At 38.3% G+C, this 15,816-nt stretch overlaps 2 protein-coding genes across 2 annotated transcripts in view; both read left to right on the top strand.

Moving 5' to 3' along the window:
- The window catches only part of LOC136254507 (SREBP regulating gene protein-like), a 59,879-nt gene extending 57,974 nt beyond the window's left edge, over positions 1-1,905 (top strand). Inside the window, exon 6 of the mRNA XM_066047224.1 lies at positions 1,766-1,905. The gene's annotated coding sequence lies outside the window, so the exon portion shown is untranslated. The remainder of the gene's footprint in view (positions 1-1,765) is intronic.
- The window catches only part of LOC136253699 (uncharacterized), a 32,100-nt gene continuing 17,955 nt past the window's right edge, over positions 1,672-15,816 (top strand). Inside the window, exons 1-3 of the mRNA XM_066046359.1 lie at positions 1,672-1,698; positions 1,766-1,912; positions 7,125-7,682. Coding sequence (XP_065902431.1) covers positions 1,672-1,698; positions 1,766-1,912; positions 7,125-7,682 — 732 coding nt within the window. The remainder of the gene's footprint in view (positions 1,699-1,765; positions 1,913-7,124; positions 7,683-15,816) is intronic.

Below are 15,816 nucleotides of genomic sequence, written 5' to 3'. Positions count from 1 at the left end.
GTGATTACAAAAAAGTAAACAAACAAATTTAAGGAAAAGTTAGAAATTTTACATTTGAGAAGGGATCATAATAAAAGCAATGAAGCAAGGGAGGTCATGCATACACCTGCAGCTACTCAAAATTTTTTTTGACTCCTACTGCAGTCATGGCTATTCCGCCAAGCTGTAGTAATTAAACGGTACAAGTGGGGATTGCAGTGAAACTTTCATGCGCCGCCCAAAATTCCGCCTTTTAAAATCACCCTAGAGACATTTTGCGTGACCAAAATCACCTTTATGGAATAGTACTACCATATAATACATAAAACAGCATCAAATGCAACAAAACACTTACAGGTGGCTGGATATAAAATTTTTAAAAATTGCCAAAACTCAAATTTTAGCTTCACTGCCTCACTGACCACAGTCGCAAGGCTAGAGGCCAAATGAAGCAGCGCACGGCCACCATTTTATGCCACAATAACAAACTCACCAGTGGGATGTGCCTTTTGGTGTTCTGACAAGTGTAGGTTGTCTGCGCCTTGTCTCTTCTTTCATCTTCAATCAGGCTGCTTGCATTCTTCATACAATGAAATCATATCAAGGCATTAATTTTCCGTATCAACACTTTTTAAGCAGCATACTGTAATAGATGCCACAAGATTACTTAAGGCACTTAGACTATGCTATGTTACTGTACAGAGGTACTGGTACAAGATAGTTATGTACCTGTATCTTCACGATAGGTCACAAGATCAAATAATAATAATCATGCCCATTCTTTATTCTACACATTATCGATCTATCGATTGAAACCACGATGACACACCCCTTTTACGCTAGGTGACGGAATAGCTATTCATTGACCACACACCTTCAAGTTGGAAGGCTGGCTCTAATAATTGATCGAAATCACGATGACCACACTCTGTTTTGGAAAACACACATCTTTGCAGACCGACTCGAGATACTCTAATACAGCAATCACCCTAATAGAACAATCACATGTTTATGGCTAGCTGTATGCTTTAACAAAAATTAAGCAAACTAGTATCTCAAAAATTTAAAAATGAAGTACGGATCCAAGTGGTAAAAAGTAGTGGAACAAGAGATGAACAATAGTAGCTATTACAGCATAGCTCAGTGGGAAATCCCTACTTTGGCATTGGACATGCCAAAGTAGGGATTTCCCACTGAGCTATGCTATAATAGCTACTATCGTTCTCTTGTTTTACTACTTTTTACCACTTGGATCCCTACTTCATTTTTAAATTTATAATTTTTAATATAATTAAATGTCTACTGTGTAGTATATAATCATTGCTTTTTATTTTTATGATTTGTACTCAAATGTAAATTTCTAACTTTCCTTAGACTTGTACATTCATTGTAGTGTCCACATTATATTTAGATACAGCCCACTACTACAAAATATCGGTATAGGTACACTGTATCAGAATCAGTAATTGTGTAGCTAATATATCGGTTATCAGAATATTGGTAAATTACCATATTGGTGTACCTCAGTGAAATTTAGGCAAAAGGTGCCTTGTTCTTGTTGCTTTACTAATCCATTTTTTTTATTTTTTAATATTTTATATTGAAGTACTGTATGTTATCTGCTGCCAGGGATGAAACATTATTTTTTGGCTATCTATGTAGACATGTAGATGAATGACATAATAGGCAAACATGTCAGGGTTTTACAATTTCAGTTCAGTATACAGTACACTCTATTTGGGATATCTTTTATGTGTTATATACTTAGCATGTCTAAACACTGTAGATGGTTGTACCAATCAGTAAAAATTTGGCAGACTGCATCAAGTCATACCTTACAAAGCCAGAGTTTTGTCAGATGGTAATGCACCTGCTAGGAGAAGATTTTGTTAGCAAGTATCTAAGTGACTTGCCATTTCAGCCAGCAATTTTGGTATGTTTTAAATGTGATTTATAGTGTGTTGATAGACTAGTAAGTGATTGAGTGTATGAATGTCATGCATCCGTACTGTATTGTGAAGGTTTGGACTTTTTTGTTCTTCAATATCACTTTAAAAGCAGCCTTACTTTTCCTTCAAAACAGATTTGTGGTATTGGTTAAGCTTAACCAAGCCAAAAGTGATCCCAAACCCTTCCCACAAGTTTCTAAAAATTTTCTATTTAACTGAACTTTCTACTAACTGACTAATTGATGCCTTCAGCCAAGCATAACTGAACTATGCTACATGCTTAACTTCTTCACTGTATTATTTTGCTTCAGCCAAGGACATGCCTTTTCGCCAACTACAGCAGCTACAGTGCATGCATCATGGACTTACCTTTTTCACCTTTGTGTCACATTTTTTCTCTACTTCCTTGAAGATGTTTATTCACAGTAACATGCAGTGGCTTCAGTGCAAGCTGACTGCTGCAATAATATTTTTAGTCAGTGGATTGATTGCAGAGGCACTTCCCATACTGTTCGTTGTTTGTAACACTCATGTGTATCAGGTGGAACATACCTGAAGGAATAGCCGTTCACTTCCCAGTAATTGATACTCTGGACACACATTTAATTGTAATTTCTATAGTAACTATATATAGATTGATTGCCGAGGTGTTTCTTGCACTGTTCTTTATTTGAAATGCTTTATAACAGGTGGGACAAAGCTGAAAATAAGCAAAATGACAGCAACATTTTCCAATAATTGATAGTCAGGGTATGTGTTATGTCTGACTGGTGCTATTGACTGGTGTTACGAAAAAGTAAACGAACAAGTGTATTGACATTTTTTTATATTTTAGTAGGAATCATAGAAATAAAAAGAAGAAAACAAGGGAGGTCATTTGCACTTGATCAGACAGTACAATAGTACTGTATAGTGGGGACCACAAAGGTGTGGGTGTGTCCTGTGAAAACATCACCCGAAAACCAGCCTTACTTTTCCTTTACAGCGATGAAGCAGCATTGGTTACTAAGCCCAAACAAGCCTTCAGATTGACCCACAATGCTTTCAACAAATTGCTACAGATTTTTTTTTAAATTATTAAATGGAATTTTCTACTGACTGAGTAACTAGCTGATGCCTTCAGACAAGTGTAACTTGATAATGGCTAGGGCTACAGGCTTGATATTTTTGCTGTTTGATGTTATTTGGCCTTAGAGGTGCCATGTACAATGCATTCTTCATGGACTACCGGTGTCCCCCTTCATCTTTGCTGACAGCAAAAAGTGTTGACTTGGCAATAGCACGTGATGGCTTCCTTTTGTAACTAAAACTGTCCTTATTTTTTTGTTGTAGCTACCGTAGGGTTGGGTTGTTAATCACATGCGTTTATAATTTTTGGAGAAAAACTTTTGTGAAAATGATACTATCTGTTAGGTGCATATGCCTAATTAATAATTATGGTGCATTTAATGCTGAATCACTATGTTGTAATAGAGTAGTTCATGGTCACCACCAGTGTATAAGGATATCCTAAAACAAAAGCAGCCTTAGGGCTGTAAAAAAAGGGTGCTGCCAAGCAAAGTACTGTAGGATCAATCAAATGAGCTTATTCAACATGACTGGTAAGAACAAGTACTGATATCAAGTTGCAGCCAAGTAGATTAGAATATTACCATGATCAATCTATTACACAACTGGTAAGAACAAGGACTGATATCAAGTTGCGGCCAAGTGAATGCAGTATTACTCATTCTCTTTGTATCTACACTGTAGCTATAGCTATATAATAAAACTAGAGCATATACACATGCAACTGTTATTAAATTGTCATTTGGCCACTTTTTAAAATCACACACTACAAAAAAGCGACCTAATGGCAATTTAATAACAGTTGCATGTGTACTTGCTCTAGTTTTATTATATAGCTATACATACAAAGAGAATGGATAATACTGCATTCTAATGTGTATTTGCTCTAGTTTTATTATATAGCTATAGCTACTGTAGGTACAAAGAGAATGGGTAATATTGTATTCACTTGGCCACAACTTGATATCAGTACTTGTTCTTACCAGTCATGTTGAATAAACTCATTTGATTGATCCTACTTTGCTTGGCAATGCCTTTTTTTACAGCCGCAAGGCTGCTTATGTTTTAGGATTTATTATTATTACTAGGCCTGGGTCACATACAACCAAGTACACCAGTGGAGTCACTTGCCATTAGGGAATGTACGCAATCCGAATAATGTGATAGATTCTAAAGACATTAAGCAATCAAACATCGAAACCCTACCTGTACATTCAGTAGGGCTAGGCAACTTTGTGTGTGAATCACCTACCTTACACAGTAGTGAAGAAAGAAAGGAGGACAAAGGTACAGTAAGTCCATAGTGCATGGACTGTAGCTGCTGCAGTTACTTTTGTGGTAGCCTGGAGGGTAGGTGAATTGCCAACATGTTTGTCCATGAATCTGTGTGTTGGTCCAGTGTGTTGTATTACAGTAATCTTTCATACTTACAGAATATCTACATCTATGTTTTAAGCACATAGGTGTGCACTGACATGCAAAACTGTATGAGGCTTTGCTCATTGCTGCTGTAGTAAATATTATTAGCAACTTGCATGTAATCATTGGCATATCTACATCTGGGCATTTGTGATCCGCACAAGTACAGTCAGTGCAAGAAATCTATTGGTTCAGTAGTATTGTTCATTATGAGTTAGAAGTATCCTTTTGTGTGGTATGTGATGTTACAGTCCCACAATCGATACATGCATTGTAGCTAGAGACTAGTATGGAATGATTGCAGACTGATGAGCTATTCTACAGTATATGTATACAGATAAGAGTTAATAACTGTAGCTAACCATACCATGCACTTGAAAACAATAATTTGATGAATGCACGTATGAACCCACACAGGTTGTTCACTGGACTAGGTGTACAGGTAAATGGGCTTGCCCAGGCATGATGTTTGGGCTATATACGCCTCTGCAGGTACTGCTGTGCATCTGAAAATGATAAATTATATTACTGCAACCATGCAGATACTGTAGTTTACACTGAGGAACTGTGTGTGACCTGGCACAACTGTTTCACTATAATATCAATAATATTTTTTAAAACTGGTTAATTGGTATGGCAAGAGGGGTATGTGTTGCTACAATATTAAAACTGAAAAGTGCAATACATAGCATAGGACGAGTTCTGTTTGCTTGCCATGCAGTAACTATGATTGCAGAATTGTGTTGTTAAATTATGTACAAGGTAATTTCTCTTCATTGACAGTAAGGTAAACATAACTGTACCATGTCAGAGGAGGTTGGACGCGCTCTAAGCTCCACATAAATGTATTGCTCTTAATTGCATTCTTTTCTTTGGTATTTCATGTGACCCTCAAGAAATCGTTCGATAAAGTTCCACACCAACGTCTGTGCCATAAGTTATCACATTATGGGATTCGTAACAATACCCTCAATTGGATTCAGAATTTTCTGACAAATAGAACTCAACAAGTGATTATAAATGGATATAGCAGTAGCCCTAGTAATGTGATATCTGGAGTCCCTCAGGGGACGGTCTTAGGGCCATTATTATTCCTCTGCTATATCAACGATCTACCCGGTAATGTTAAATCATCTGTTAGGCTTTATGCTGATGACGTGTTACTCTATCGAGCAATACATTCTGCTGCAGATCATGATATTTTACAACAAGACCTGCATTCACTAACACAATGGGCAAAAACATGGCAAATGACGTTTAATTTATCCAAATGTGAGCTACTGCGCATTACAAACAAACAAAACCCCTCAAGGTATTGTTATCATATGGATGGTGAGGAGGTGAGATCAGTGCCTAATGCAAAGTATTTGGGAGCTATTCTGGATGAGCATTTAACATTTAATGAACATATTAAGAAAATTGTTAATAAAGCAAACCAAGTTAGGGGTTTTTTACAAAGAAACATTAGTTCTTGCCCAGCTAGGGTGAAAGAAGCCTGTTATATATCTATGGTGAGACCAGTTGTTGAATATTCTAGTGTTGTGTGGTCACCTTTTACAAATAAAAACATAAACTTAGTTGAATCGGTGCAGCGTAGAGCCGCAAGATTTGTGACTGGTGATTATGGTTTTATGTCTAGTGTCACAGGGATGTTAAACTCACTTGGATGGACATCTTTGGAGTGTAGGCGAGAAATCTCACGGGTTATCATGCTTTTTAAAATATTACATAATGAAACATCCAAATCCAGTTACCACCTTCCTATGCCAATAACCACATGTACAAGAGGGCACTCTTACAGATTCAGACAGGTATCAGCCCACTTAAACATTTATTTGCACTCTTTTTTCCCTGCCACTATCAAAATATGGAACAGCCTCCCAGCTACTGCAATTGAAGCAACCAATGTAGATGACTTTCAGAAAAGGATTGTAGACTATTTTTGTATTAACCCAGCCATATAGTCTAAAATGTTGTACATTTTGTTTTCTTGCATGTATCTGTGCTTTATACTCCCTAATGGAGGTCTGCACAGTGTTAATAATAAATAAATAAAATAAATAATAGTCATAGTACAAATTTGAAAAACGATGGGATTGATTAGATATTCGGATGGTGCTTCACGTAAGCTTCAAGGTGATGTACTTTGTTTTGTAAAAGCGCTTGGTGATTGGGGTGAAATTAATAAGTTGTGGTTTGGTGTGTAGAACTTCTCCAGAATTGTCACGTACGTATTCTATAATCAGAACAATGATACTTTACCGAATTAAACTGAGATCGATGTATAAACCTCTTCAATAAAACGAGTTTCACATAATTTGTTTTGGGGGCACTTAAATCTCGTCCAACCTCCTCTGGTACCATGTGTACTGTATATATAATTGCCTTGACTCACTGAATAGTTGAACTACATTCCTGTCAGAACCACAAACTAGCAACTTTGGTGATTTGCATAATTAATTTTTAAAAGTGACATCACTATGCACACGTACTACACAGCTACATGATGTTTAATGCTTGGTCCTGTTCCCGGCATTAACAAGTTTAATGTTGAAATGGTCCTACATGTAGGGTAGGTACCAAATGCTAGTTTGTGATTAAATGTAAAAATTACTACAGGTGTGTATGTTGTACAAAAAGAAGATAACTTGGTATGCTACGTACGTATGTTATGAACTATTTGTCATATTTTTGTTTTACTATATTCAGCATCCTGCCTACATGTCTTCTGCCACAATTCAGTTGCTGCGAAAAGATGCTTTTCAGTGGCTCCAACAGCAAATAGCTACTGTATGTAAACAACTAAATATTGTGTTGATACCTGAATCTACTACTGATGTTAGTGTTTCTGTTAATCAGCAGCAATTCATCAGCCACACCGCAGACACGTTGCAGTGTAATATTGTAAGGGAGTGCTTGATTAAAAGTGACCATGAATCATTTGAAATTAACTGGTGGAATTCTGATAATGGTCTATCGTGTCAGAATGATGTTATTGGTGATGGGATGTTGAAAATATGCTTGCAATCACCTGCCAGTTTCATCACTAGAAAATCTCAGTTTATTGGATATGGATTACCCAATAAATTACGACCATGGACATGGAAGTACTTACTTGAATTGCACTTCAGCAACCAACAAGTTTCACGTCATCCTGTTGACTATAAGTATGTGCCTCACAAATTTATGGAGAAGTTTGCAGAATTGAGAATCACCAAGCCAGTCCAAAATTCAATGGATGATTTGATTTCTAAGACAACATTGCAGGTACAGAGGTTGCAGATTGTATATGTATATGCCACATCTCATACAGTACAGTATAGTAGGGATCATGAAGTTTTGCACCTTCCCACAAAAAAAATTGACCAAAAAACTTCACAATACTTTCACAGCATCTTGGCATTATGTTTTTTGGTCTATGGTGTGATAAAATGCTTCCAATACGTTTTTTATAAAATTTGATTTAGCAGTGTTTTCTACTTGACCTCACTGAGTGATGCCTTCAGACAAGTAGCGATTAAAGTTACGGGCTTGATTTTTCTCACTGTTATATGTTGTCACTGTAGCTCTACAGGTGTCTTTTGGCATACCGCAGTATGTACAATGTACACATCACAGACTTCTCCTTTGTGTCCCATATCTTTTCATAGACAGCGCAAAATGATTTTCAGTAGCACCTTAATGGCTTTGTGTTGCTTATCAAATAAGAATAAAACAAAAATCGTTAATCACACATCTAACTGTGGAAGTAAGAAGATAGGTTGTATGCTAGCTTTCACGTATTGTTCTCTGCATATAACACAGCTGAAAATTACGACTAAATCATATAGTACGATAGTACTGTATAGTAAGGACCACAAAGGAGTAGGCGTGGCCCATGAAATAGCATCACCCAAAAACCAGCCTCAATTTTACCTGACGGCAATGAGGTAGTTTGATTTTTCACTGTTTGACATCGCTTCTGCTTGAGAGGTGCCTTTTGGCATACTGCAGTATGCATAATGCAGTACGCATAATGCATTCTTCATGGACTTACCAGTGTCCTCCTTTGTGTTCCATTCATCTTTGTTGACAGCGAAAAGTGTCAATTTGATGGTAGCATGTGATGGCTTCCCTTCTATTTTGATTGCTGAGATGCTTTTCGAATCAAGAACTGATGTGTAACGGGTTGAACATAGCCGACAACGAAGCGTAGTGGTTACTTCACTTTTCATGTGATAATTGATCTAACTGGGGCACACGGCACCATTTCTTTCATTCGGTATGCGTGGATTGCAGAGGTACTTTTCAAACAGTTCTCGATTTAAAATGCTTTGTAACGGGTTGAACAAAGCTAACAACAGATACTTCACTTTTCAGATGATAATTGATATAGCTGGGGCGTACAGCGCCATTTCAAATGAGGTATGCGTGGGTTTACCAGGCATAATAATTATTTACAAAAAAAGGTAACAAACAAGTACACAAAAAAATTGGAATTTTCAACTAAAGTAGGGACCATAGCAATCAATAAAATATACTGAAACAAGCTGGAGCAGTGCACAATATCAAATCACAATAAGAAGTGTTATATCCCTACTGTGCATTTCCATTATGGTATCTTTGAGCGCAGTAAGGATATAATACTTTACTATTGTGCACTACTTCAGCTTGTTTCAGTACTTTGTATTGATTTGCTATGGTCCCTACTCTAGTTGAAAATTCCAATTTTTTTGTGTACTTGTTGCTTATTAAGGATCATGATGGTTTGCAGTTTCCCACACAAAAAAAAACATTGAACAGTCTCACAATATCTTCATGACACCTTGGCTGTATTTGTTGTAGATGTAATCAAGCTCAAAAGTTCCTTCAGTACAACCTGAAGTATACTACTGCTAAATTAATAAAAAGTTAATTGTTTAGTGGAATTTTCTTACTGAATAACTTACTATTTCCTTCAGTCAAGCATAACTCAATATCATCTAAGGTTACAGAATTGATTTTGTCATTGCTAGATACTGCTTCAGCCTGGTAGGTGCCTTTTGACATACTGCAGTGCATACAATACACGTATCATTTGTCCTCCTTGCATCCCATTTCTTTTTTCTGACTGCAAGTGCAATACAATGTTATGGTGTGGCTTACTGTGACACAGTAAGTAGTGTTAATTGATCATACTTTTCATAGTGATTGTATTGATTGTAGAGGCATTTTTATTATTTATTATTATTATTATTGTGATTTTGCTGCTGAAAGACATGGATACAAACTGGGGGGTTGGTATAAAACTAAACTAGACTATAAAATACAGCAGCTGGTGTGCTGATAAGAGCTATCAGCACCCAATTATAAGTTAAGATTACAATTAAGGGAGCAACTAAAAATTACAAGTAAACTAATTAATTAACAAAGTTCATACTATTCTTCATGTGTAACAGGCTAAACATAACTGAAAGACTTAATATGCGGCTGAACTCTCTACAGGGTGATTTTGAATACATGGTTACTTGTTACATGTACATTCTACTGGGTGACTTGCAATTTAGCCGAACTCATGACAGGGTGACTTGTTTGTAGCTGAATTCTGTACAAGGTGACTTTTTGCATACTGTAGCTGAACCCTTACACTGAACTCTCTAGAGGTGACTTGTTATGCTGAACTGGTGACAGTTTATGTTGTTGAGTGCTCTACAGGATGACTTTAATTTGTAACTTTAACTCTGTACTGGGTGACTTGGAACATAGTTAACCTCTCCATGGGACAAATTGCTTGTAGGTGAACTATCTACTAGATGACTTGTAATGCAGTTGAAGGGCCTTCTAGAGAGTTCATCTACTAACAAGTCATCCTGTAAGGAGTTCAGCTACATAGTAAGTCAACCTGTAGAGACTTTAGCTACAAATATGTAAGTTGTGTGACTTGTTATGCAATTGAATGCTCTAATAACTCAGTATCTTATCAACATAACTGAATGCTCTAATGGTTGACTGTACTGTACTATTAGAGTATCTTATGCTTGGTTTTCGCATTATAATTCAGTGGCTTTTAATCCAATTCTTCTATATCACTGAAAGGACTTTCTGATATGACTATCTACACACCAATTTTTCAACTCATTAATGGACTTTTATATTCATGAAAATTGATCACACAATTTTTACACATGTTTGTGTTAGAGATTAACAATCTCAGTAGCAAGGACTTGAACTATTATATCTTATTGTTATAATCAGTTTTTGTAAATGCACATTTATCACTTTTGTATTTAGGCAGGTATGTGTGTTAATTTTTCTCTTTTTGTAAATCATGTGATTGTATGATTGTATGCCATGTTTTCGAGCGTAAATTGATTAGTTGTGTGATCTGTCTAGTAAGCCAATTCTAACAGGTTATGGGCCCAGTCTGAGACTTAACAGTCCGATACGCTCGTTGTGTTATGATATGGCAGAATCCAGGACAGTGACAGTTGTGCCATTGAGCAGTAGTAATTATGCCATGTGGAAGGTCCAGTGCAGAATGGCGTTGATCAAAGAAGGACTCTGGAATATCGTCAACGGGACCGAAACTGAACCTGAAGGCAATGCGGACCGAAACTGAACCTGAAGGCAATGCGGACCGAAACTGAACCTGAAGGCAATGCGGACCGAAGGGCGAAGTTTGTGGGAAGGCGTGATAAGGCCCTCGCGATTTTTGTACTGGCAATGGAGCCGAGTTTACTGTACTTAGTTGGACAGGATCCGACTGATCCAGTAGCTGTGTGGAAGATCCTCGCAGATCAGTTTCAACGTAAGACCTGGGCTAACAAAGTAGAACTGAAGCAGAAACTGTTTTCTCTACGGCTAGCAGAAGGTGGTTCAGTGCAAGAGCACATTAAGTTCATGAGTGAAATATATGATGAGCTGTCAGCAATTGGTGAGAATGTCAGTGAGGAAGACAGGGTGGTTTACCTTTTAGTTAGTCTACCTGAGAGTTACAGCACACTTGTAACTGCATTGGAAGCAAGTGCTGAAGTGCCTTCATTGGCTGTTGTGAGAGAGTGGTTGTTACATGAAGAGACGAAAGCAAAGAGTAGATCAAGTCAGCAAAGTCAGGAAGAAGCACTCGCAACTAGTTTCAAAAGAAAGTTGAGGTGCCATTTTTGCAATAAGCCTGGACACTTCAAGAAAGACTGTGAGGAATTTGCGAAGTTGAAGGGTCAGACCCGATCAGTGCAGGTCAAAAAAAGACCAAGATGGGAGCTTTCAAGGTGACTATAACTGAAGATGATAACAGTACTGACAGCGAGAGCACTGGTCTGGTAGTGCAACATTCCCTTTCATCTGAGTGTAATATGCGTGATCAATGGATCATAGACTCGGGAGCCACGTGCCACATGTGCAACCAGGAGATGCTATTTTGTCATTATCAAGCACTGTAAACACCATTGAATGTTGTGCTTGGGGATGGTCGAAGTTTGCAGGCAACAGGACAAGGAAGTGTCGTGTTGAAAATGAAACTTCCCAATGGCAAAACAAAAGCATGTACACTTCATGATGTACTTCTGGTACCTGATCTGGCATACAACCTGTTTAGTGTGACTTCAGCATCCAAGAAAGGCAAAGTGACCACATTCTCAAAACTGAAATGTGAAATCAGGGATGCCAAGTCTAATCTTTTGACTGTCGGGTGCAGAGAAGGAAGTTTGTACTACCTTAATTATGATGACGTGGTACATCAGGCTTACCCAAGCTCCAAGCAGATTGGTCGTAAGGAAAGACTCTGGCATCGCAGGTTTGGCCACTTGGGGGCTCAAGGAATGCAAGAATTGGCAAGAAATGAAATGGTGGAAGGAATAGATTTTGATGAGAAGATAGAGTTTGGGTTTTGTGAATGTTGTATTGAAGGAAATAGCCATCGTCTGCCATTTCAGTCTTCCACAGTGAAGAGGGCCAACCATTCATTGGAGCTAGTGCACAGTGATGTATGCGGCAAAATAGGAACCAAATCCCTGGGGGGAGGTGAGTACTTTGTGACATTTGTTGATGATCACACACGGCATGTATGGGTGTATGTTTTGAAACACAAAAGTGAAGTGTTTCAGCGGTTTAGAGAATGAAAAGCTCTTGTTGAGAAATCAACTGGAAGGAAGGTAAAGGTCCTACGTTGTGATAATGGAGGTGAATACACCTCAGGTGAATTTACTGCTTACCTTACCCAAGAAGGGATCAAACAAGAGCTGACAACACCTCACACACCCCAGTTAAATGGTACTGCTGAGAGGCCTAATCGGATGCTGATTGAGGGTGTGCGTACCATGCTAGCAGACTCGAAGTTGCCTCACAGGTTCTGGGCAGAGGCACTATCAATGTGTGTTTATCTACGAAATTGTAGTCCAACAAAATCATTAAGTGGAACTACTCCTTATGAAGCATGGTATGGTACCAAACCACATATCAGTTCCCTTCGCATTTTTGGCTGCAGTGCATATGCTCATGTGCCTAAAGTTGAAAGACACAAGTTAGACCTCCAAGGCAAGGAAGTGCGTAATGCTTGGGTATGGTACTGCTCAAAAAGGGTATCGTCTGTATGATCTTGTTCGTATGAAAGTCATTCACAGCAGGGATGTTGTTTTTGATGAGGATTCCATGCCTGGAATTCAGAAGGAGTCCCCTAGTAAGTGTGTTGAACTCGAAGTTGATAAGGGGGCAGATGTTGAACAGACTGATGCTCAGAATTCCTTAAACAAGGAAACTGACAGTATAGCTGAAACTGAGCATACAAGTGAAGAGCAGTTAAGTAGTACTCCAAGTGATGAAGAACCTCTTTGATGCTCCATGTGAGACAGGCAAAAGCCTGACAGGTATGGTCATGTTTTGGCAACTGTTTCTGATGAACAAAAGGATCCAATTTCAGTATCTGAGGTCAAATCATCACCTGACAAGTTGAAATGGGAGAAGGCTATGGAATCTGAAATGAAATCACTGCATTTGAATGGGGTCTTGGAACTAGTAGAGCCTCCACTAAATCGAAAAATTGTTGGCAGTAAGTGGATTTTCAAGCGAAAGGTAGATGCTAATGGAAGCTTAGAACGTTACAAGGCCAGACTGGTCGCCCAAGGTTGTACCCAGAAGTTCGGATTAGACTATGAAGAGATCTTTAGTCCAGTGGTCCGGTTTGAGTTTGTTAGGTGCTTGTTAGCTCTGGGAGCTCAACACAAATTACACTTGCATCAGATGGATGTATCCACTGCCTTCCTCCATGGAGAATTGAGCGAAGAGGTCTACATGAGACAGCCAGAGGGGTTTGTGGAGTCAGGCCAAGAAAACCTTGTGTGCCGTTTGAAGCGCAGTATATATGGGCTAAAGCAATCACCCTGATGCTGGAACCATGCATTAGATAAGCAATTGAAGAAAATGGGGTTTAAGCAGACAGACAGCTAGTGATCCTTTTTTGTATGTTTACCTAGATTCAGAAGGAGAGCTGCTTTTTGTAGTTATTATGTAGAACTGGCCTTTTCCAGCCAAAAATATCACCCTCAGTTTCCCTTCATGATAACTTGGCAGTATTGGTTAGGCACAGCCAAGCCAAAATTATCTTCAGAGGTTCAGACTAACCCCAAACCCTTCCAAAAAGTTTCTATGAAATTTTTAAAATGTTCTATTTAACAAAATTTTATTTTGACTAACTGATGCCTTCAGTCAAGCATAACTCAACAATGGATATAGCTACGGGCTTGATTTCTTCACTGTTTGACATTGCCTTGTCCTGAGATGTGCCTTTTCGCCAACCACAGTACGTACAATACACGGATCATGGACTTGCTTCTTTGTGTTCCAGTTCTTTTCTCTGACAACGCCAACGAGAGGTTCCCTGTGGCTGTGTTGGTATTTTTCCTGTTTTTTCCATAGTGACTGGATTGATTGCAGAGACGCTTCGCGTACTGTTCTTCATTTGTAATGCTGTATAATGGACTGAAATAGGTGAAAGCGAAGCATAATAGCTACCGTTCAATCTTGAGTAGTTGAGGCTTGCAAAATCATCTGTATTTTTTGTGGTGACTGGATTGATTGCAGAGGTGATTTTCCTACTGTTCTCTGTTTATAGCACTGTAAAATGGGTGAACATACTGTAGCTGATAGCGAAGCATAGTGGCTACTGCTAGTAAATGATACCTGGGGTGTTCGTTTAGACTAAAGCATTAACTCTGGTGCCGTCCTTTCTTTTGATGCAGTATGCGAGGGTTCACCAAGTCATAATAATGTTACTAAAAATGTAATCAAACAAGTATAAAGAAAAATTAGGAATATTAACAAGGAGGTCACTTACACCTGCAGATATACTAGTTGATTGTTAATCCCTAATTCAGTCTATACACATGACTGAATTAGGTCAACTATTATATCTGCAGGTGTAAGCGACCTTCTTGTTTCCCTACTTTATATTTCTATGATCCCTAATCAAATTTAAAATTCCTAATTTTCCTTATACTTGCACAAGTGTGATATCAATATTAAAGGCAGAAAAGTACCAAAATATGTACACTTTTGAGTGAATATCTTGGAGATCATTTATTCGGTTATACATAAGAACAATTGATACATGTAACTGGAATAACTGGCTGATTAATTGGTTTATCCAGTAAGGTTTCACAGCACTGTATTAAGTGTGCTGTCAAATTTCAGCTTGATAAGATTACACGTTTGCATTTTATAGTGATTTTTGCAATACATGTGCAAAAAGAAGTAAGTAGAAGAAAAATGAAGAAAAAGCTGAAACTTTGTATCTTGAGATTGGCTGGGAGATTTCCTTCAACGTAGCCATGTAGACTGTCATACCAGGTAGGTAACTCCTGTGTAAAATTTGTTCCATTCGGATAAAGGATCACTGAGCTATAAATGTGTGAAAATCAGAATTTTTCTTCTGTCAATATACCTATACCAACGTTGAAACCGGGTCGGGTCATCCGAGTCAACCGGGTCACACTTTCTCCGGGTCATCCGGGTCCGACCCGGTTTACATATTATCCGGGTCTGACCCGGATTGGATCACGTGAGAAACGAAATTGTTCATTTGACGACATGGAAACTTATAAACGCTATCGCGTAGCTCTTTTGTGAGCCACGCCCACTTATCGCGTTACCAACATACGCTCAGCTACACCCATTTATTAGTAAGTGCAGTATGTAGCACGAAACTGAGGCTATTGTCAGTAGGTGATGACCTTTTTTTTTTTTTTGGTCTTCAACCTACACTAGGCTGAAGTTGCAATATTTACTCAACACGAATCGAACGCTCGAGACTAGCCGAAACATAGCTCTTATCGCACGCCTCGGCTTTAATTAATCCGGATCACATCTGGGTCAAATACGGGTCAGTGGGTCATCCAGGTCAGCAGTAGTAACCTGGTTTCAACGTTGATCTACACTGTGTGGTGCACTGCCT

The sequence above is a fragment of the Dysidea avara genome, chromosome 4, assembly GCF_963678975.1.
Source record: "Dysidea avara chromosome 4, odDysAvar1.4, whole genome shotgun sequence".
In the NCBI taxonomy this organism is placed as follows: domain Eukaryota; kingdom Metazoa; phylum Porifera; class Demospongiae; order Dictyoceratida; family Dysideidae; genus Dysidea; species Dysidea avara.
This window is presented reverse-complemented; position numbering and strand designations above follow the sequence as displayed.